The 23,680-nt window shown below is 36.0% G+C and overlaps 1 protein-coding gene across 11 annotated transcripts in view; it reads left to right on the top strand.

Annotated features, from left to right (window-relative positions):
* The window catches only part of RALGAPA1 (Ral GTPase activating protein catalytic subunit alpha 1), a 133,292-nt gene that overhangs the window by 14,948 nt on the left and 94,664 nt on the right, over positions 1-23,680 (top strand). For all 11 annotated transcript variants that reach the window (XM_066188435.1, XM_066188447.1, XM_066188446.1 and 8 more), the window contains exons 7-16: positions 1,200-1,315; positions 3,280-3,418; positions 9,442-9,650; positions 9,996-10,235; positions 12,438-12,626; positions 13,402-13,539; positions 16,001-16,149; positions 17,406-17,535; positions 18,248-18,485; positions 20,730-20,891. In XM_066188435.1, coding sequence (XP_066044532.1) covers positions 1,200-1,315; positions 3,280-3,418; positions 9,442-9,650; positions 9,996-10,235; positions 12,438-12,626; positions 13,402-13,539; positions 16,001-16,149; positions 17,406-17,535; positions 18,248-18,485; positions 20,730-20,891 — 1,710 coding nt within the window. The remainder of the gene's footprint in view (positions 1-1,199; positions 1,316-3,279; positions 3,419-9,441; positions 9,651-9,995; positions 10,236-12,437; positions 12,627-13,401; positions 13,540-16,000; positions 16,150-17,405; positions 17,536-18,247; positions 18,486-20,729; positions 20,892-23,680) is intronic.

Genomic DNA, 23,680 nt, shown 5'->3' with positions numbered 1-23,680 from the left:
CTGGCTTTGTTCATGCTCCAGGGAGTAGGCTGTGAAAAGCTGTTTGTGGTGTGGCTTTGAAGAGAATGAGTGGTTGGTTGTTAGGCCAATGTGTAAGCACAAATGTGTCTGTGTATGACCAGGCAATGAAAGCTGTGGTATTCTTGCAACTTGAAATCTTCTATAAGAATTAGACCTTGTAAATTGCAAAACTTGAGGCCTTACAGGTTTGCATGAATGGAAAAGCTGGAGCATTCTGAGATGAGGTTTTTATACTTGCTGGTTGTTTTTTGTTTTTTAATGGTAAGGTCATTATCTTGGCCCTAATCAATAGAGTTAGGATGACTTTTCTCTTAAGATGATTCTTAGGACGGTTTTTCCTTTGTACACACTAGTATTAAGTTCCTCATATCTCAATTTATTCTTGATAGTGGGATTTGAAGCTCATTTATTAATGATTTGCAATTGGATGGGGTCTTTGAATGTAAGTGCAAACTATGCATACACATAAATGGGAATAAAAAGTTGAACACTTTTTCCCCTGAATTTTGTGCTTTGCCTTCTTTCCATCTTCTCTTAGTATTTGAGTATTTTACTGCTTGTAGAGAAAAGCGGTGTCTCCATGACTAGTAATTAAATTTGCAGACAAATTTCTTAGCAGGATAGCTCTGCAGGTAAAATTTTGCTACCTACTCAAGCCCTTTTTTGGCGTTATCTTGTGAAATTCAGAGTGCAAATATTGACATATGAACATCTAACTACAGGAACAGGAGAAAAATCAGCTCTGAACTAGCTCACGGTCGAGGCAAAGAAGGATACTGATAGTAAAACATAAAGGAAGTGTAACTGATCAACCGCTAAATGGGAAAATGGTGAAAGATATAAGGAAAGATTTGGCATTTGTGTACCGTAACTGTTACACTTTGGCATAAATTCCAAAAGACATTTTAAAAAATTCAGGTTTGGCAGGTAGATTCCAAAAGTACATAGAGAAAACCTACTTCTTGTCTGCTGTGCTTTTTATATGTGTAAGAAAATAGTTCTGTGGTGGTTTATAAGTTTAAATTTCCTGGTTTTCATTTATCTATGGGTGTCACACTGTTTTACCTGTAACTGTCTCTGCTTGCTGCAGTGCATTTTTACTTTTGTAACTTTGTAGAAGTTTATGCATGAGAAAAATGGTCTAAATGTTGGATGTATTTCTGTTTTTCTTTAAATAGCTCAAGTGACTATAGAAGAAATCACTCCACTTGTTCCTCCACAATCAGGAGATAAAGGACAAGAAGATTTAACAAGCTATTTTTTAGAAGCACTTTTGAAATACATGGTAATTCAGGTATGTTCTATAATTTTCAAGCAAACAAGTATGAAACCATTAACACCTCTTTGTCCTTTACAGTAAGTTTTTTACTTGTAGCACTGCAAATGCATATAGAAATGTTTTAAAGAAACCCTCCTTGCCACTCCATTTTTTGTAAAAAGCAAATTCTTCAAGAAAAATGTTCCCTTGTCTTCTGTATGAAGATTCCTAGATCTGTTACCACAGGATCTTCTATCAGATTGTGGCATGGAGACAAAACACGACTTGTCAGTCACTTCTAGCAATGCTGATATCAGCTCGCTTCTCATTTTCATCTCCCCTTCCCTGTCCTGTTGTTTCCAACCAGTGGATCAACTGTGTGCAGAAAATTAAGAGCTGAATGAGCATTTAGTCCATGGTGTGCAACTCAGACCCACGCAATGTTCTTCCCTTTGAAGTTTGACAATTCCGTGATCTCAGCCAGTATGGGGCATAGCAACAGCTTCTGTCAAAAACTGTGGCTCAGCTGTTACATGTTATGTAATTGATTTGCTGGCTAATTAGCACATGCTGCTTCTGAGCCTACTGTGCTATCATGTGCTGCATGACGTGGTAGGTGTTGCTGGGTACTGCCTTCTGGGTCAGACTTGTCCCGCAGAACCGAGTTGGGTACCTCTTAAGTTTTTCTTCACACTTATTTTATTCAGGTTTTACTAGAGAAGATGGATATTGTGCAAATATGATATCTGTTAAACATTTCATGGCTTCCCTTTATCCATCTTTCTCTGTGAACTTGCCATGCTGGAACGATTTCCAGCCTCATTTTATTGCTTCCAGTATCTCCCACTTTGAGTAGAGGTCTTCAAACTTGTGATCTGTAGGGTAAGTTTATTACTGGCTATTTACTTTGAAGAAAAATAGCCCTTATATTTTTGAAGAAGACTGCCTTTTCTGTAATAAATTGGTAGTATTATATTTAAATTCAGATAGGTCATTGAGACAGGTGTCATAGAGCATGTTTGCTATGTGAGTGCTGAAGTTGTTTGCTGAAGTCCCTTTAGAGGCCACTGATAATTGCAAGGTTCTTTGATATTAAGTTCTGCTAAAGGACTTTGTGTCACTAAGTTATATGTGTCAGCTAATCCTTTGAGTTATATTGGGGGGTGAAATATATGCATGTATACTCCACTCTATGCACCCATTGCCCTGAAAATGGATCATAATAGAACTGTGGCCTTTGAGTAAGAAATGGAGAAGTAGAGGGGAAAGGAAATAAAAGAGAGGGGATTCTTCCTTTATATTATTTATTATAGACTTGGGAGATTACCTAGCTCTGCAGGCAGATGGATTCTCAGGAACAAAGATGGAAACTGCACGCTGTGTTTCTTGAGGGGAACTTACCATGCTTGGTACCACTCACCATGTAGGAAAACATTTCGTAAAGGGGAATGCTTAGCACTCACAATCCATGAAAGTACATTGGTACTTGTAACTCAACTTCAAAGTTGTATCTTCTGCTGCTTGTGGTTGAAAAATTTGTTTGTTTCATGTTGCCAATTACACAAATGAATCCAAGTACCTATTATGACTGTATGGACACGTGTTAGTCAAAATGTCTTAAAATAAGTTGTTGAAGAAATATTTGGAATGGCATGGGTAATTCTTATTTTTTTTATAAAAAATTTTGAAATATAAAAACAGTTTCATTAAAAACAGTTTGGGCATACTCCCTGACTTGGCAAGATGACTGCAAAAGCAAATGTATTTCTGTTGGTTTCCGTATTTTATGTGTTTAAGTTCATTTTGAAACAGTATTTTGGGAGAGAGCAGTCTTTGTTTCATTGTCATTTCCCAGCTAGTTTCTGTCTCAACTTTCTAAAACTGTGTATTAAAATATGTATGATTTTGTTTCAAAGAAATAACTTAAAAAGAGGACATTTCATCAGTTACCTGTTTCTTCTACTTGTAGATATTTACTTTGTCCAAATTCTTGTTTTAAGGTTAAGAGTTTAGAATGGAAGAACAAGGAAAACCAGGAAAAGGGATTTTCATTTTTATTCTCAAATTTTAAGAAATACTACTTACCTTCTATTTTCCCAAACATCTGTAAGGAGACCAGCTTGTATAACCCTATACTTGGTAAGTGCTCACACAACTGATAAAATCATTTCATTTTATCTAATAGCAATGTTGTGATCTGATTAGTGAGACATGCCTCTGCCCAAAATAAGGTGACAACAAGACCAAATGCTGATTCAACAGCACTGACTTTATTTTGTCACATTGACTGCACGGATAAAGAAAATACAGAGGGAAGAGGGGGAGAGGGAAAAGAAGAGAGTGCAAGCAGAAGCTGGTCACCACCTGTGGATCACCACCAGCAGTGTCTTGTTGGGCCTTCTTCACCCTGGGCTTGGTGGTGGGGTGTGTTAGTAAGTTCCATGCTAAAGGGGGTGCTGCGTCTGCAAGGTCCGTTGCTGGTACTCAAGATCTTTTCAGTATTTATTCATTTTAGAAACAAAGGAATTCTTGCTTATTGGCTACAAGTAATACAGTTCTCTTATTAATTAGTATTCCATCTTCTGTTGGTTGAATGCATCTTATGCTAATTAGTCTGCATGTTCAGTCTTTCTCTTCTTTTGAGATGGTGGGTTGCTTAGGTTGGTGAGTCAGTGGTTGCAGATCTTGCCCTGTGGAATTACCTTTTACCCAGCTGGAACTGATTTCAGCAGAATTGCTGCAGTGGTTTTAATAATTTCTTCCCTATCTTCTGCCAAATGTTCTTATTGCCCCTAAATTCTTCATTCTTTGTATCCAATATCAGTAATACATCATTCTTCCTAAGCTTTGTTAACCTCCCCCTAGGTCCTAACACCTGGACAACAGTACTGCCTTTATACAGACCAGATTCCCGGTGTCCACAGGGTGTATTTGGGGGAGCTTTGGTGGCCATTGATCGCCACAGATGTGTCCCATAACTTGGGATGATGCTTTTTTGACCAGTGATATAAGCAGGTGCTTCTTGTCACCCAGTCTGTCACAGTGGGAATGCGTTAACCAGGATGTGCTAATCAGATCTTCCCTCTGTCAGGCCTGGAATTAGCACCTTCCTGTCACAAATTCCTCCCTTCTGTGGCCTTAACAATGCTTGAGACATGCAATTGTGCTCTCTAACAAGACAGTATAGCAAAGCAGTTTTTAGCTTGAGTCATGTTGCCCATTAAGGGCATTCTTCAAAAGTATTTGTCATGAAAGAACATGTTAGGATTCCTGTTTCTGGTTTTTTACTTCTTTCTTTGTGGGAGCCTCTGACCCTTTCATTAGAGTCAATCTTGCTCTGTTAACCTGAATGAGGTAAATTAAATGTTCTTGTAAAACCTTTCTTTAATGTGACCTGTATTGTTGATCTCAGTTGTGCTCTGAAGAGAAACTACTGGTGCTGAAATAAAAGGTTTTAGTGTGCTATTCTTTAGGTGTGTTGATTTTATCCGTACAGAATCAGTGTTTGGATTATACAGTGCTTGCTCATATTTCTGACAGGACATAGTTAGGTTTTTGTGCCAACTGCATTTTATCAAGAGCTTGCGGTAGGGAAAGGAAAGTAGGGTTTAGCACAGTCTTCAAAGCTGATGGTGCTAGAATGTATCTTTCCATATAGAGAGTGGAATGTTAAGTGTTTCTAAGCAAACCTGAGTTTTACTCAGAGTTTTTAGCCCATTTTAAACCAGAATGTTGTTTTCAAATCTTGATTTTGTTCTCTCAGGTTTGCATGCACCCATGCACATGTTGGTTGTAGGCCAACAGAGTTCAAGAGTCCTCTTTCGCAATGCAATACCTTGTACACAGGCTTTAAGTTACCATTTCATCACTTGAGTCATACAGTCACATCACCATTCCTCTTATCTGTTGATGCAGCATCTCAGGAGGACTCTTGAGAGTAGTGATCTGCAGACACAATTCCATATTCTAAAATCAGCCTGTCAGGGAAGTTTGTTGAAAAGGTTTTAGCTTCGTCCAGTCCATGTTCATTTATTTAGATTTGAGAGATGGTTGTGTCAAAGCCATGTTCTCTCGGAGAAGACAAACACTGGGCTTTCTCATCTACAGGAGAACCTTATAAATACAGCCATAAGTAACAGTAGAATAATAGTTATTGTGCAGATGCTGAAGAGGTTCAGTGATAAAATATCTACAAGAGGGATAGTAAGTAGTGCTGAGAAAGCGAACCTACTGTTGCTTCATGCTCCGGAACAAGAAATATGGAAATGCTATTTTTCTCTTTCTATGAAGACCTTGATTGAGTCCATAGAAGTGTTACTGTAGTCCTCTGTTTTTCTGTGAACTGTAAAAAAGAAATTCAAAGGCCTTAGTAAAGAAGAGGACAATGGGAAACAAGAAGAAATGTGCACAGGTCCCCAGAATTATTGCAAGTGCGTTAAACTGTGCACAGTGAGCAACTATAATGAGGATTTTTGGAACAGTACAGTGATGAAAACAACAAAAGCATTGGTAAGTTGAATAATTTTCTCTCCTCTAACACGTTCTTCTCTGGCATGCATCTTCCCAACCTATTTGAAAACAGTCCTGTGCTTGTTCTTAACTTACAGTTTTGAAAGCAGGGCAAACTTGGGCACTGAGCCTGCTACTAAGAACAGTTTTCATGCTACTGGTGTAATGTTTAATTTAGGAGAAGTCATGAGGTACAAACCAGAACAATAGTTTTAGTAAGCAAGCATTGATACAGAGCTTTACTGGACATGGCATACTGGACTGACATTGAAATTCTGTTCAAATTCTGGCTTTAGTATTACAGACTTAGGAGAGGAATACAGCCTTAGAAAAGCTCATGAGATTGTTTTTTGAGGGGGGTTGGTTTTGTTTAAGAGTTTTTTTTGCTTTTTTATGTTTTGGTTTGGGTTTTTTTTGCCTTAGTGTTTATTTTGATTGTAAATTCTCTGTTAAACATCTGTTGAGATTGAGTTAGAAGTGGCTTAGTAAGAGCTACAAATACGACGGCAAAAATATTCCAGGAGCATTGCTTCTTCCATCATAGTAATGTGCCTTTCTGTGCCATTTCCAAGTCATTTAGATAGGTTCCTTCATTTACAGGGAAACACTAAAGTAGGCTGTCCTACAGCTGTCTCTAGCTCTTCATTCCTTATGAACCCTTTATTGTCTTAAAAATTAAGCATGGTCAAAGCTTACAGGTGTCCACTGTGTTTTTGCTAGTGTGTTCACTTCTACCCTATTATATCTTCCACCACCTTCAGCTTACTGCCCTTTTTGGCATCAGGTTCCCAGAGGGGGAAGGGCAGGGGGTGGGGAAAGCCCAAAACACAATAGAGAGAAAAAATGGAAAGTTGGGGGAAGAGAATATTTACTCTTGTGCTGTTTTAGTCCATCTAACAAGTTGTTTTTGGGTTGTTTTTTTTTTTTTTTTTGCCTTGATTTTATGTCTGTGTTCTCATCTGAAGCCTTGATACCTTCTTCCAAGATGGACAGAATTTGAAAATACAAGAAACAGCTGGGAGGATACATTTGAGAAGCAGCTGAAAGGACGATACATTTGAGAAGCAGCTGCAGCACATAATGCAGTTGAAACAAATTGTAGAAAGAGGATGTTCTGAGAGGCTATCAGGAAACAAGGAGACAGTATGCTGCAAAAACATGTTTACTGTATGTTTAGTCCTTCTGAAAATACTGCCAGTATTGCAGCCTTTGTGCTCTGCTGAATGTTTGTGGATACCAGAGAGAACTGATTTTTGCATCTTTAAATGCTGTGCTACCAGGCATTTGCTTCCTGTTTCACAGATTGTACTGTTATCCATGCTTGTTACAGATACCTTAATTTTTAATTTTCTTACTAACCTGCTGCTTTCCACAGAATGAAACCAATGTACTGGTTTAATTATTTGCAGTAAATAAACCATTTGTAAACTTGTCAAAGAGTATTCTGTGTATTTGTTACTTAGGTAGATGATACGCAAGAATCATGGGGTTTTTCCTATAAAAATAATGCTTGCATTGAAAAGTGTGGATGTAGTTCTGGAGTTTGTACAGGAAACATTCCTCAGTGTAGCAGCATTGTGGTGGGTTTATCACTACTTATGTATGTGACTTTTGAAACAACACTGAGCTAGACCGGCGTGGATATCTTTAGTGTGGGTGCTGGATCTTGTGTATTTGTAAAGATAACAAAGAAATCTTTACAGCAGTCTGACAGATACTCTGGTTTCACTTTAGATGCCTTAAAAAGGCTGTAATAATATTATTGCTTAGACAATAGTTGATTATTTCTTCACTGCTGTCCAGATTTGTCCCTCTTGGATTCTAACACCATAAACTGGCGAAGTTCTGAAGGATCCTTTAAAACAACTCTTGACTTTGTTTTAGGAGGATACAGTCAGGGAATAATTTATACTGTTCAGTGTGACTTTTTTATATCTTCTTTGACTCTCACCATTAGTGTTCTTGAACTGCTTTCTGGTTGGCCTGTAATACCATGGAACTTCTCTCTTGCTCATGTACTGCAGGCCTCAAAAGAGTTGAGGCCGGGCCGACATAACCATCTCTGTTCAATCTGTCACTCTCTGTATATGGATAGGACCATCATTTTTCCATGCTTCCATCTTCCTGTTGGTTTGGGTTGGTTTTGGTTTTGGGTTTTTTTTTTTTTTTTTTTTTTTTTTATTTTTTTTATTTGGATTTTTGTTTATTTTGTATTTGTTTTAGTTTGAGTTTCTTGGCTTTTTGGGTTTTTTTGGGTTTTTTGGGGTTTTTTTCTGTCACTAGGTGGAAATCACCATACTGAAACACCAGCATCAGGATGTCCTGACAGTACAAATCATAATCAGTCCTCACATAAATACTCATCTTCTTTTTGTTTTGGAGTATGTCTCATATTTGCCCATATAGAACTGGGACTACGGTTGGCTGGCATGCCACTTTCAGAGAAATGTCATTTGCACATGAATGTACCATTGCTGCTTCAGGCTGATGATTGGTAATGCAGAAGTATTCTGTACCATGTCTTGGGTTGTAAAACCCAGAAATGACATTTTGCAGTGTTAAGTCACAGAGAAATGCACAATTTTAAAATGGTATCCATATGTCCCATCCATCTTTGTAGTGCTTTTACCATACGTGTTCACTCCATCCACATAGAGTTAAGTACTGTCATTGTTTTCTTCTGAAGCAGATTCAGGAGTACTGATGACTAGCACAATGGAAAACCACAAAAGCTTAACAATTCTGAACCATCATGTATGACATGGGATGGCGAAAATGGAGTTGTCAGTTCTAGTCCCAAAACAACCATAGTTCCTGCCAGCTGATGTGCCCCTAAGCATCCTTCATTATATTCCCTACAAGCTAGTATAGAAGCTATTGCCACAGACTCATCTTGCAGCTAAGTCATAGGAAAATTTATGTGCCTGTGGTCTGGCAGCAAAATTAGCCAGTGCAAATGGGGTCCTAGGTGAAGCTGCAAAGCTCATGTGGCTTTGGAGCAGGATTCCTCTATTCTAACCATCTTTCACATTTTGCAGGGCCAGAAGGGGCTGTGTTTATTGCATTTGCATTTTGGAATTATTTATCTCCCATTGTAGCCATGATTAGATTTTGCAATATATTAATTTTATAGGGAAATAGTTTTCTTGTATAGGTCATAGTCTAGTCTAGTTGACAGTTATTTTGCTACTTGGAACTTCGTATACAGTTTTCAATGAAAATTTGTAGTGAGTTTGCTGAAGTTTATCTTTAAATATTGAGTATAACGTAGTTTAAAAGAATATGAAAATAATGAAATGCATTTACTTACATAGAAAAACAATGCAAGCAAAAACGTAAGGCTATAGAAATCACTTTCAGATAAAAAATTAATGGTTCCGCATAGCAGAAATACGTTTCTGTCTTTTGGACCAACAGTGTTGTCTCCCTTCAGTAGAAAATTCAAGTGTTTTGATGTCTTACGATTCTTGACAAATTCTCTGTTGCATCCATTCCAGTGCATCTTGGAATGAGTGGTGCAACAGGTGAATGCAACTAAACTATACCTCTGAAAGTTCACGTGTATAGGTTGTATTGGTTATGGTTTTCGGATTTCTTTCTTATGCAGATCTTTCTCTCTGCGCATGTTTTTAAGATGTTATTTTTTCATACAGATATACCACAAATGAGACCAAAGCCACACTACGTAATAGTTAAGAAAGATGCTGAAACCAATGAGGCAATATATTGCACAAAGGAACCTTTCATTAAGGCTCGTGTTATTGTCATTCGATGGTTGGTGTCTTTCTGGCTTGAGCCAAAACCTCATACAGGACCTCATATTCCTGGGATGGAAGGTGAAAATGTGCCAAAGAATATTCAGGTAAAGCCAAATATACAAAAACGTATTTGTTTTCATGGTTTGATTTAATTGTTATGACGGCAGTATGCTCTCCTCCAATAATTACAACCAATGAAAAGTTCTAAAAAAAAAGGAATTTCTAAACAAATTGGATGTTTATTAATTCACTTTGAAAGGATCTGCAGTGCTGCTTTTTCCAAATTCTGTGATTTGTTTTTGATCAGCTGGACATTAGAAACCTTGAAATGCAATAAATCCCTTCGTTTGTTTTTTCTTTAATTCCTCGTGCTGGTTAAATTATACTTAAATTGTTTTGATTTATTGCTGTACTAAAAATGAACTATGAAATTTTATTTTTTTTTTCAGAGAGCAGCTGCTAGCATGGCTTCAAGGGAGGATAGCAAAAATGACAGTACTGATAAGCAGGATAGAAATGCAGAACCAGAACAATCTCATTCTAATACAAGTACTCTAACAGAGAGAGAACCAAGTTCTTCCAGCCTGTGCAGTATTGATGAAGAGCATTTAACTGATATTGAAATTGTCCGGAAAGTCTTTTCTTCTAAAAGAAGCAATGTTAATTTTCTAACTGAGATATTTCGACAGGTAAAAAATTCTCTTTAGAATGCATGAATCTTGATTATTATATTGTATATTTCCGTTATGTCATGGTTTTCTTTCAAGACTGCTTGTTAAGTAGAATGCTATACCAAGGTACAGGTTTTTTCTGTCATCTTGCCTTCAAAAATCAAAAAGCTAAAATTCTGAAATACTTTCTGTGTAGAATACCCCTAGTTCCTGTTTTTTTCTAATTTTATATCTTTAATAGCCAGTTTAGCAAATTTAACTTGGACTTCACATTTCCCCGTAGATGGGAATGTTTAATCTTTTCGTACATCAACGCTGTAGGTATTAGAACTCACAGCCTACCATATTAACATAAGCCTCCTGTGGGAGTCTGCAGCTGTTACAGAGCTGTTTTAGGAGCATCTGAATGTCCTTTCCTTGTTAGCGTTCATCAAAAGAGTAGGACAGATGGCTATAAAAGGTAGCAGCTTCTGTTTCTGACTTAACTGCAACCAGAAATGTTAGCTGAGCATACTCAGAATTGTATTTCTCTACTGGAAGCTATTAAACAAATTTAAACTGAGAACATACGCCAGAATATGGAGCATTTATTAATAGTAACTTAGAGTTCAATGTGGGAGAATAGAACAAGATAAACTTTCTTTATGCCCCATGCTATAGATCAAAAGACAAAGAGAGTTTTCTGAATAATAGTAAAGAAAGATATACTAAGTTTCAAGTTAAATGGACAACACTAATTGCTTTGAGCAGCAGAAAGCTGAACATTTTAAAACCCTTTTATCTGGATGAAGTAAATGTTTTTGAATGAGGCAAATAAATGTCAGAAGCTAATCCACATCCCTTGAATCAAAGAGCTTGGACACATTACTGAAGCACATAGAAGAGTTACCTGAATTCAGCTGACACTCAAGGGTTTACAGAGTCTGACACACTGAATGTAGAGTGTAAATTATCAGTGGTCTACTTTTCACTGTCCCCACAGTGAATAGAAGCAAAGGCAATTTTCTTCATTCTTTTCGCAAGTCACTCTGTGAGTTTATGTAGATTATTTGGATTTCATGTGCAATTATGAGATCATATTTACATCATTGTATACCCAGGAGTTTTCAGTGTAAATAAATTTCTAATAAACAAGATGTTTGTAATGTTTTGAAAACATCAGGACTAAGTTATTCCTGTCAAGAGGAGGTTTCAGTCATATTGAGTGGTGGAAAGCTTGTCTGTAGAGAACAAGTTTTATGCTTTTTAGACTTGAGGGTTCAAAAAATGTATATGGGCTTGCAGAAGAATGTTAGACTTGATGAGCAAGTATATGACTCAACTTGTCAGTTTAATCTTGTAATACACAGCTGAATTCTTTTTAGTGTGATAATGGTATGAAACCTCTGTTTCCGGAGTGAACATACTACCTGTGTTACCTGGACCCTCCTTAAACACATGGGCAGCTTGTTTTCAACAGTCACAGCATGGGCCCTGTAAAACTGTGTTAGTGTAGTTTATCTGTTCTTCTAAATATATAATTAGGGCATCATGGTCTTTGGTAAGTGTATTTATAGTTAGTTAAAATCTGACTAATGTTTAGAGTTTCTGGTCTATGACTAGTTGTTACCAGCGCAGCCGATAAAGAAAACCTTCTGAAGAGGGGACTGATTAGCCATTACACCAACTCAAATGCATGATTTTTATAAACAATAATACTGAAATCTTTTCAGAGAGTCAGTTGCTTTAAGGATACTGTTTTGTAAGATCTTACTTAGCTAAAAAGAAGATAGATGACTACCAGTATTGTGGGCCACTTGATTTTTTCTTAGTCATTTAGAGCTGCTTTAACTCCACTTATCCAAATCCTCTGAATGGAGGATGTTGTAACAGAAACTTCTGCTCAATTGTTTTACATATTTTGGTGGGTGTTTGGGTCTTAATTTCAGCAGGCTAGGTGCTAAGTACATATGCTCACATGGATTCTTATAGCTTTCAAAATATTTCTTGATACAAGAAACAAGTTTTCTTGTTTAAATGTGGAGTTTTTTTCATGTTTTCAGTTTATGTATGAAGAAAGTGGGCAAACATTTAGGTTTGGCAGTAGTTTGTATGCTAGGATTCTACATGGCTGTAGGTGGCTTAATTTTTCCACCTTTATCTCTTAGAACTTGTACATTATAGAGCCTAACTTATTTCAAATATTGTAACAGTTTTGTTTCTTTCTTCTTCTACTTGCAGGCATTTCTGTTGCCAATATGTGAAGCAGCTGCCATGAGGAAGGTGGTGAAGGTGTATCAAGAGTGGATTCAACAAGAAGACAAACCTTTATTTATGAAAGAACCTGAAGAAATAATGCAGTGCACAACTGTAGATTGTGATGAAAATGTTGACCATAATTCATCAGAGAAAGGAAAAGAAAGAGAAGAGGTAAAATATTATTGATTAATATTTGTGCATTAATCTGCCGATAGACAGAGAAGTGGCTTCCTTGATAGTTTGTATGTGGTTTTCTTTGGTGTCATGTCACACTTTGTGACACGAAAGAATGAGGCAGGCAGCAGGATGGTCAGCAGGAAAGTTCTATATTTAATTTTCTGACTCCATCTTTTATACAAAATCATCAGAAGGCACAAGATTGGCTACATAGGTTGCCACCTCTTTGACCTCATTGCTGAAGGCAACCATCAGTCACCTTTCTACTCCCAGAGGAGAAATATGTACGCAAGAAGATAAATTCTAAAAATATACATTGTTTTCTTGAAGCTGCGTGAGAACAAAATGCAAACTTTGAAAAGCAGGCAAAGTTAGGGCGACAGTGTCAAGAGCATTTATTGGGGAAAATCAATGGTAAAACACTTTATGGATGAACTACCAGTTTTATCCATTATCTGTAGCTTTTTAATGTGCTTAGTTCAATTTAAAATTTCATATCATATTATGAACTGTTTTCAAGATGTGGATTATGTAGTATGCCAACTTACAACTGTATAAAAATTATATACAAATAAAAGGATGACAAAAATACTAGTTACTTCATTCAGGTACTTTAAGATAATTCCTTCAAGCCTCATGAAATATTGTCACAGGTGCATTTGCCTGCTGTTGTTTATTATTTAGTAACTATTATATCCTTTTTCCTTTAATATAAAGCTAAAATATCTGTCTAAAAATCTGTGGAATTTTAAGAAAATATATTTTTCAGGAAAAAGGGATGAACTCCAGTCATGTTAGAAATTCAAACTGGACAAGAAATGGCTGTTATGAAGACGCTTTGCATAAAACATCTGAAATTGATACTGAAGAGCACAATGTACGAGCTGGAGTGCAGTCAGTATTGCAGGTATGAAAGAGATTTGGTATTTAATTTCATCTAAATTATTGATCTAAAACTACCTAAAATTCTTGTTATCAGCACATAAGGAGTGGAATGTAGTGCAGTGCTTCTGCCATGGAGTCTCATGCACCTCTAAAGCATTTATGAATTTTAAAATTATTTTATATGCAACGAGTATGATGATAAGTGTTAGACAAATGATACTGGTTTACTATATCTTTATTAACCTGAAGTAGGACAATGTATAGACCAGTGCTGGGTAACACAATAAAAAAAATCTTTTAATTTTGCATCAGAATGTGCATTCTCCTCTGCATTATATTAGAGAAAAAATAATTCTCATGCTACTGCAACATCTTCAAATAATTCTAATGAGGTGTTTTATGAAAGTGTTTAGAGGCTCTTTTCTTTCACGCTGTTAGTCACAAAACCCAAACCATCCAATCCTGTATTTTTTCTAGTCCTATTAATAAAGTGTACGGGGATATTTTTTCATCTTTTTCTGAATTTGCACCATCTTTGAAAAAATTTGATGAGGTGCCATAACTCACTGGTGATATCATTGAAGAAAGCAGGAGTTGCAGTTGTACCCTAACAAAAGTTTTTAACAGCTTCTAGGCAGTTCGACAGGGTAGAAATTGTGTTAATTTCTAATGTTTAGCAAAATGCTTCACTAAAGGTGAGGCTATGGAAAATTGGGAGGGTATAATTAGAGGGTCTTTGAAATGCTCTTATGGTTATAAAGTGTGTGCATTTTATGTAGATGTGTGTGCACATACGTTCATTTAGGTGGGTATTAATTGTCGCAGTTTCAAGCTGTGTCAAGGGAAATCTAGGTTGGATATTAGGAAGAAGTTTTTCATGGAAAGAGTGATTAAATGCCGGAATAGTCTGCCCGGGGAGGTGGTGGAGTCACCACCCCTGGATGTGTTTACAAAGAGACTAGATGTGGCACTCGATGCCATGATCTAGTTGAGGTGTTAGGGCTGGGTTGCACTCGATGGCCTTGAAGGTCTCTTCCAACCTACACATTCTGTGATTCTGTGATATGACTCTAGCCTCCATAATATTCTTATATCCAGCAGAAGTGATTCTGAACGAAATAAAGTAATGTGCATTTTCCAATTTACTGTGTGCACTGTGTGACCATGCTAAGTAAAACTCATTATTACTACAGCTTGAATAATTTTATGAATGCACTGTTATATATAAAATAAACTTTGTCATTGAAATCAGTTTTAAATTCAAATACATTACAATAATTTAGTGTTCATAATCCTTATTTTCAACAACTTTTTAGAATACTAAGTGTTAGTGAGGAGAGAAATACAAAGTAATCTGTATCTGTTTGCAATATACTACTAAGGCTTACACATCTGACAATGTCTTGAGGATTATTTGTGTTGAAGTTTTTTAGACAAAGGTTCATTTGACTACCAAATATATATATATATATATATTTTTTTTTTAAAATTTTTTTTTTTTTTGCTTCCTGAAACAGAGTCAAGACATCATTCTAACCCAGTACCATGTCTCAATTTGAGATTTCCTGACCTGGAACCACACTTTTCATTTTCCCTGTGAATCAATAATCCAAGACTTGTGTCTTGAGTTTTTTTTTCCATTTGATGCTTGCATAGACTTATTTCTAGGCATTTAGAATAGATTAGGTTCATTAGTTGAGGCTAGTGAATGTAAAATGGCATACTAATAGGCTTTAATTATTAAAAATCCAAAGTCTTCAGTAGAAGGAAGTTATGAGTTTAGTACCAATGACTTCCTTTACATGTAAAAAAATAATTTAAAATATAGGCCTGAGATTCAAGTGCTTTCTAAAGTTACATAAAAATATAGTAACACTTCAGTAGCTGCTTCTGTAGTGCCTACAATGTCCTTGCCTACCTTTTTTTTTATAATTTTCATTCTGGAGGCCCTAATTCACTGCCCACTGAAGTCAGTCACTTTGGGGAACGTGTCCAGTTTCCTACCTTTGGTAAGCCTTACTGATCCCAGTGGGATGAATGGTTTTGTTTCCCAGAACGTAATACAGGCTGTGTCATGCTGAGGTACACACTGTGTACCAGGACTACTTCAAGCAGTTTACCATATATTGTACTAGTCAGTTCCTGGCTTACAGGTGGAACTTTGTGCAGTGGACTTTTTACTGGAACATTTTTGTCCAGCATACTAAATTAATTATATTGAGTAGTTTATTGAACCATCTGTCTGTGAGAACAAAAATATACAAATAGGCTTTGTAGAAAAAATGGGAAAAAGATCAGTCTCATTGTTGCTTAATTATTATTACTTCAAAGTGACATATTTAAACATACACTTCTGTGTGCATATGCTACCTTTTCTGATAAAGATTCTCTGCTGTAGATTTTATGTTCCTGGTTCTACCAACTGTATTGCTGAAAATATCAGAGTGCTTCAGGGTCATGACACCACTCTTTTCTGCTTACAGGTTTTTATAATAAATTCTTCAAATATATTTTTTCTTGAACCTGCAAATGAATTTAAAGCTCTGTTGGATGAACACACTGATATGTGCAAACGCATTCTCAATATCTACCGCCACATGGTAGTCCAAGTGACTATGGACAAGAAGACATGGTAAAATGCTAATGTTTTTACCTTAGATTATTGGTTCACAAGACAAGTAAAAATTTACTTGGTAGTAAACACAGTAGAGTGGTATTGGTTATATGAACCAGTTCCTCTAAATCAGTAAGCACATGAACTTGAATGCTGTAGACAACTTAGCACAGGGGAGGTTATCTGCTTTCTTAAAGCCTCTAGTAAGCTCCTAGCTGATTTGTGGCAGCTTAGACCTCAGTGCAAAGAGGACTAAACTGGGATATACAGACTGTTATTAAGGAGCTACTGATGATTTTTTCCAGGGCATTTTGCATTAATGTACCAAAGCACATTAATGTACCAAAGCATTAAAATATTGAAACATATGAAGCTTCACAGCCTTATTTAAGAATAAAAATGCCCCAGACAAGCATGGATAATTATTACAATCAGATGTGTGTTGGTTTTGACCTGGAATTGTATGCAAGAGTCTGTGTGCTGTTGAACTGTGTCATGCCTTTCCAGTGCTTACAGTGCCTAGCAGGTACAAGAGACCCTGTTTTAAAGGAATTCCTATTGTTTTCTACTCCTTTAAATATTAGTCTGTAATCAGGTGCTATATTGCCACCATTCTCCATTACAAGGAAGAAGTAGCAAGGGGATTTGAAATGTCTGATTTATTCAATTTTAGCTTGACTTAACTCAATCTGTTAGTAGTATTTCCTGAATTCTGGGTAAGTAAAGCTGGCACTATGTGTCATGTGAAGCTTGTCTCCTCCTCTGAGGAGCCAATTTAGCTGGCCACTGAGAAATTTGGGAGTGATAATAGTAAACAGATTCTACTAGATTGGTATTTTCTTTCCCAGTGTAAAGAAGTGACTCTACACCAGAATGGTAAATATTACGCCACACAAAATAATTTATGAAGTATAATGATAATGCAAAAAAACCAAAATCTGTAATTCATAGAAAAAGAAACAGCTCAGACTGAAAATACAGTTAAAACTTGGCCTCTAATTCCAGGCCTTTGAAGGTGATAGCAGTTGAATGACTTGGAAGAAGGTATTACAGGGCAACAGGGATTCCTTACTCTTAAGTGTGAAAAAAGATTGGAATAATTTTTTTTGCAAGAACCAAGTTAGGCTCTTTGTAATCATTATGACATCTTTGGAATGTATTTAAGCAAATAAGGCTTGATTATTGCCTTTTAAAATACCTTGGTATATACGGAGGTATATACCGTGGTATATACAGAGGTATAACAAAATGATAACTCTAATACTGTGTTGCAGGGAGCAGATGCTGCTTGTGCTGCTCAGGGTAACCGAATCTGTGCTGAAAATACCACCCCAAACCTTCTCTCAGTATCAAGGAAGAAAAAACTCCACTTTAGCTGGAAGACTTGCAGGACCTCTTTTCCAGGCAAGTAAACATCAATGTACTTTAATTAAATTCAGCCTAATTTTCATTAATAGATTGGATACTGCAACCACTGTTGGCTAATTTGTCAAATCACTGATATATTACCCCGATAATGTGAATGGTGTGAGTCAAAGAGCTGGTTATATTTGTTACTTTCTGTCCTATATTTTAATGACACTGGGGCAACAGTATTTGAGGTACGATAAAATTCAAGAATTGCTGTCCTTTAGATGAGTTGGAATAACTGGCAAAGATAACTTTGTGTGTGCAGTTTTAGCCTGCTGCCATAGCAAAATTTGCTCCAGTCAGCATGAAATCTTCTATGTTATCTATGCCTAACTGATGGATTTTTTTTATTTCTTAAAGAAGTCTGTAATTCCTTACAGAAAGCTGAAACAAGTAATTTCAAAGTTTATAGTTGCAAAGTGCTGTTGTGTTGAGTTCTCAGTGACTAGGATCTGTAGAGTCTGCAGTTACTTTAGCAGAAAAAAAAAGAATACACAAGATAATGGATCAAACCAGTTGTTCCTGTGTCTAAGTCAGAACCCTGTGTTAACACTGGATAATTTGTTTAAAATCTGTGTGTACTGGTGAGGAAAAGAATGTCAGGACTACACAGAAATTTCTGTGGCAGTTTGAAGTTTCCTTTGAAATAATAACAATTGAATATTGTCAGCTTATGTTCACAATCCAACTTTCTCTGTTCTTTTAGACTCTTATAGTAGCTTGGATCAAAGCAAATCTAAATGTGTACATTTCTCGAGAGCTTTGGGATGACTTGCTGTCTGTCATGTCATCACTGACATATTGGGAAGAGCTGGCCACTGAGTGGTCACTGACAATGGAGACACTTACTAAAGTATTAGCTAGAAATTTATATAGCCTGGACCTCAGTGACCTGCCACTGGATAAATTAAGCGAGCAGAAGCAGAAAAAACACAAAGGCAAAGGTAAGACAACAGTGTATAGAGATCATTTAAATTTGTGCTGGTGTTGGGCACAGGATAATTTTGGTCTCACTTTTTTGCACACCTAATTAAGTATCTCTATCACCTGAAATAACCCCGTTTCCTTAAGGTATATCTGCTTCTTGGAACTACTAACATGATCATGTTATTTCTGCAAATAGGCACATATGGAATCTAGTTCTTAGAAGTGTGTTGAATTTAAACAAAAATGTTACACTGTAGTGGGTTATGCCTTTCTCCTTTTATCAAAGCAATTAAATAGTTGAGTCTCAATCATAACTTTTTGAAAATAGCAGACTACTCAGCTGGTGAAAATTAAGCCATTGCAAGCACAATTGGAATATTGATCCTGAAATGTTATAAGATTAAATGTAAGGTGAACATAGCAGAACTATGGTGCTAATTGATCACTAGCCCATCGTGAAGACAGGCTTTGTTACAATGACCTTGTGGACTACTTAAGAGAAAGTACAGTTTAAAAATCCATATGAGTGGTACCTGTTTTAAACTGATTCCTAAAAGATACATAAAATACTCTGTAGGACATAATATGGGGAGAGGTGTCTGCTTATAATGGCACAGTTCTGGAATTGGTAAGGCACTTGAAGTTTGTGCTCCTGGATAGAGGTCTGGATTGAAAGTTGCAAAATCTGGATTCTTTTCTTAGTTGGGAGAGAGACCTTCTGTGTGTGTGGCCATTAGAAATCACTTTGTTTCCACTTTTGTAAAACATGGATAATGACAATATTCTCCTTTAAAAAGTGCATTGTGATCTAATAGTGAGAGGCAGGATTATATTTAGAGTGAGTAACAAAGATGTAAAAACACGTTATTTTTCGGCGACTTTTTATCTCTTCAGTGAAATCTGAGGGAAAGTGCTTCCTTGCACTGTCTCAGGGTTTGTCAGTGAGAAGTAACCTGTGTGGATTCCCTCTCTTAAAGAGGACGTTGCTATAGGCTTTTTTTTGCTAAAAACATTTCACATGCTTCTATGCCTTGTGTTAAGCAGAGTCATTGTTCACAGATTTGGTCTCGTTTCTGATGTGTGATAACTGGACTGATACATCTCTCTGTAGTTGCCCTTGAGACGTCATTCCAGACCACACATTTTTTGTTTTCCTATACTACACAGGTTTCTTCTTTTTCCTACTAAAAAAACACAGGTTAAACAAAACAAACAAAACCAAGCACACACCAAAAACCCCCAACAACAACAAAAAACCCCCAACAACAACAACAACAACAAAAAAACCCAAACAACAACAACAACAGCAAGCCCCAACAACAACAACAAAAAAGCCAAACAGTCTGGCATAGGATAAGAATGTGTACGATTATCTGAATATGTGCTTAGAAAGCATTTTGAATCATCTGAGCAACATGAGGAAAGTTTATGTTAATCTTCAGTGACAGAGTTTCCGAGAAAGCCTCCGTTGCTAAATGTGAGTTGCAGAGTTAAGTCCAGCTTTAGAATTAAAAAATATCATACAAATTATGGCAAATTTCTTTGTCCCTGTTTGTTTGCTAATAATAATGAACATGTTGGATTAGAGCTCACTTTTTCCAAAAGGATCCCCCTTTAATGATTGTAAGTCTGTCACTTTGGATTATTAATGAGCTCAGTATGGGTAAGGAAATACATTGCAAATAATTCTTTACTTCACTTTTTTTTTTTTTTTTTTTTTACATCTAGCTGGTTTTGATAGCTCCTCATATGAGCTGTATTAACTTCAATATAAATGTCAAATCTGAATTTGTTCCATCTTAATCTTACTATAGGATTTTCTGTAAATTTCCAAAGAGCCTTGTTCTCTGAGCCCATCATCCAATTTTTTTTATTTCTTTTTGCTTTTGCATTTTGTGTAAAATTATGTTATCCTTATTTCATGTTCTCAATGTTGCAAAATTATTTGGAAATCTGCCCCCCGAATATTTTGAAATCTTATCTGATAGGAGCAGCAAAGGAAAAGTTGCATGTAGTATCAGACTACAACCTGTGTAAGCCCATGTTTCCAGAAAATAAAATTGCAGTAGTTTAATAGCACCAACATTTCTGAAAAAGTTTGAGTATCCCTCAGAGTTAGTGTGGGCTGAGCTTTTGAATTCATGCTTGCTTTGGCAACTTAATTTATTCCATCAGCTTTAAATTTTTTTGTAAGAACACATCTACAGTCATCTGGTGATAGCAGAATAGAAGTGAATAGATTGGCAATTTTATTTTTGCAGGAGTTGGGCATGAATTCCCAAAGTCTTCTGTAGATAAGTCCTTTTCTAGAGGCTGGAGCCGTGATCAGCCTGGCCAAGCACCAATGAGACAACGCAGTGCTACCACCACTGGCTCTCCAGGAACAGAAAAGGCAAGGAGCATAGTACGGCAGAAAACAGTGGGTAAGTGTCTGTAAGAGCTGATAAAAAGGACATTTGAGAAAGGGTAAGGAATTAATAACTGACTTCTGTAGCAATGTGGATAGCTTCTTTCCACAAAGGTATACTATCTATAATGATTCACTCATTAGTTAAAGTGTAAATTATGCAGCCTTATGTGCTTTGAGGGTAGCTGAATGGCTTATGTTTACTGCAATTGTAGTTACTGCAGATGAAAGTAATGCAGTTGCTATATTAATTCTTAATGAATTTGATCACATGCTTAAGCTGGATTGGAAAACAATACTGTTGCGTGTGTACGAAGGAGGAAAAAGCTGGAGTGGTTTGAGCTGTGGTGCTGATAGGTGGATAAGAGAAGGTTTCTTGACTGTGCTTTCATACACTGCATGAGATGGGTTGAGTATTTTCAAACTGTGCAAAGGAAAGTGGGGAAAAATATGTGTAAGTCTGCGTAGTTTACAAAATGTGAATTATTGCAGTAATGAAAGATTGACACAGATGTGTTCAATTCTCCATTTCTGAAGTCACCTATTTCTGAATTTTTATTACTTGCAGATACTCTTTGCTGTGTTATAAATGAGTTATGCTGAACAATGCTTTAGGTGAACTCCTCAAAAGAAGACTCATTTGTGTTCATATGATTTTCTTAGATTGTGTTAACAGGAACTGGACTACAAATTTCTTTACTCTCTCTCTTGATGATCTCAGTGCTATGCTTACATGAAGGAAAATTAAGCTGGTTCTTATTCTGTATTTAAAAGAAGAACCTCTGAAGGATTATCACTTACTTTTCTACAATCTTTATATTAGTCGTGGCTTTGGTAATTGAGTGTTGTTGCTTAACTGATACTTCTTGGAAGTAGGTACATTCTGACACAGTTTTAAAAATTTGAGACGCATATTGGCAGTTGAATAAATAATTGTGCTAGCTTTTCAGAAATTAACGTTTTCTTTCTTTTTCCAAAAATATTTGGTTATTTTTTTTAAATCACAGAGGTTATTTAGACAAAGTTTCCATTTCACTATTTGACATTCCTCAAAATTCTCCATTTAATTTTTTTTTTCTCCTAAAGCTCTTGTTAATGTGGTAGAATTAATTGTCCTGTAAGGCATACAGAAATGAGAGAAAATAAAGTCCCTACTCCAAAATTTTCTGTCTTTTTTTGCACATTCAGACGCTACACAGCTTTTCCTGTATCTCATGCTGACAGCACCTAGTTTTCCTCATTGATCACAGATACTTTAAATGTAATTTCTGCGTCTCTGTAGTCTGTGATTAACTGTAATGGCGGTTTTGTTTTAAATCTTAATTGTCTTAACAAGATAAAGTTCATGTTAAAATTTCTCCTTTACAAATTGTTAATATTTCAGATATTCTGTCAGAAGGTTATGTTGTTTAGTCAATTTATTAATGCTTTTGTTTTGCTGCAATTTGAAAGATGACTATTTATATGATGTTAGCCTTGAAATGACTAGAATTTATCTTAATCAAGCTTTATATTGACCTGGTTAGCAGCAAAGTAATCTGATTTTCGTTTCCCTGCACTTTAGCTTCCATGCTTTTGTTCCTTTCCTCCAATTATCTTACATATTTGATAATAATAAGCCAAGTTTGCATTACTGCAACCAGTTAAAATTTCCAATCTATTCATGTTGCAGAATACCAACTGTGGACAAGCATCCCAGCATTGCTAGGATGATTTTAAAACATGATAAATCCAAAAAGAGTTACCGGAACCAGAATCCCAAATTCTTCAGTTTTTTAAAATGTTAATGAGGAAAATGTTACAAAATGTTACATACATCTTAACTGAGTGGAAAAAAATTTTTGTTATTCCCTCTCTGGTTTGTAAAGAGAGCTTTTCAATTGTTTCTTAGTCTGTGCCATTAATACAGGGTCAAATAATAAATAATCACAGTAAGTAAAATCTAGAACATTTTTCTGGTCAAATCACCTTCAGTTTATCATTAGGTCTGCAAGCTAAGTGTGGAATTGAGTCAGACCTTAAATATGTTGCATGATATGTGATTTGTATTACATTCCCTTTGATTGTGGGTAATATATACTTGTAATATCTGAGTAGCGGGGATGTGCATATTGAATATTTTATGGTAAGAAAAAAGCTGGAGTTTCTTTTTCATCTGTTCTATGTTGTACACATTTTTGTGTACATCTTTGCACCTCTATTTTTTTGAGCCATCATCATGCCAGCACACATTTATTGCTGCACCAAATATGTGTGTGTGCGTGTTACTCAAATAAAAATCACAGCTATTTTGATATGCAATGTGTACATTTTTAGCCTGAACTTATGTAAAATAATTTTTGGAAAGGGCCTTTAAGCATAGTATGCATATGGGTTGAAAAATCTGTGAGGTTAGATACAGGAGCTTGGGCTTAGACAGCAGGTTCTACTCCTATAAATATATTGTATCAGAAAGAATTTACTTACCTATTGTTCTGCTTTTGTATAGACAATAGTGGAAGGTTATAAACTATCAAATATCTACATGTTCTGACATTGCATGGTCCACCTAACTATTTAATTGAATGTAATATGATGGAAAAAAATCCAGTCAAATTGAAAGGAACAGTTTATGTTAAGATTTGTAATCAACAATTTATCCAATATCAAAAGCTTGATTTATTTAGAATAATTTACCATGGAAAAGATTCTTGATTTTACTGTGTGTGGTTTTTTTTCCTCTTGCCTACATTCATTGTTAAGTTTCACAGTGATGAATGTAATGCATCTAACTATAACTGTATCCTGAATTTTATTACTGTATCT

The sequence above is a fragment of the Chamaea fasciata genome, unplaced genomic scaffold (assembly GCF_029207755.1).
Source record: "Chamaea fasciata isolate MVZ Bird 193981 ecotype frontalis unplaced genomic scaffold, bChaFas1.0.hap1 SCAF_7, whole genome shotgun sequence".
NCBI lineage: Eukaryota > Metazoa > Chordata > Aves > Passeriformes > Sylviidae > Chamaea > Chamaea fasciata.
Note: the sequence above shows the minus strand (reverse complement) of the source record. Positions and strands in the feature narration are given on the sequence as shown.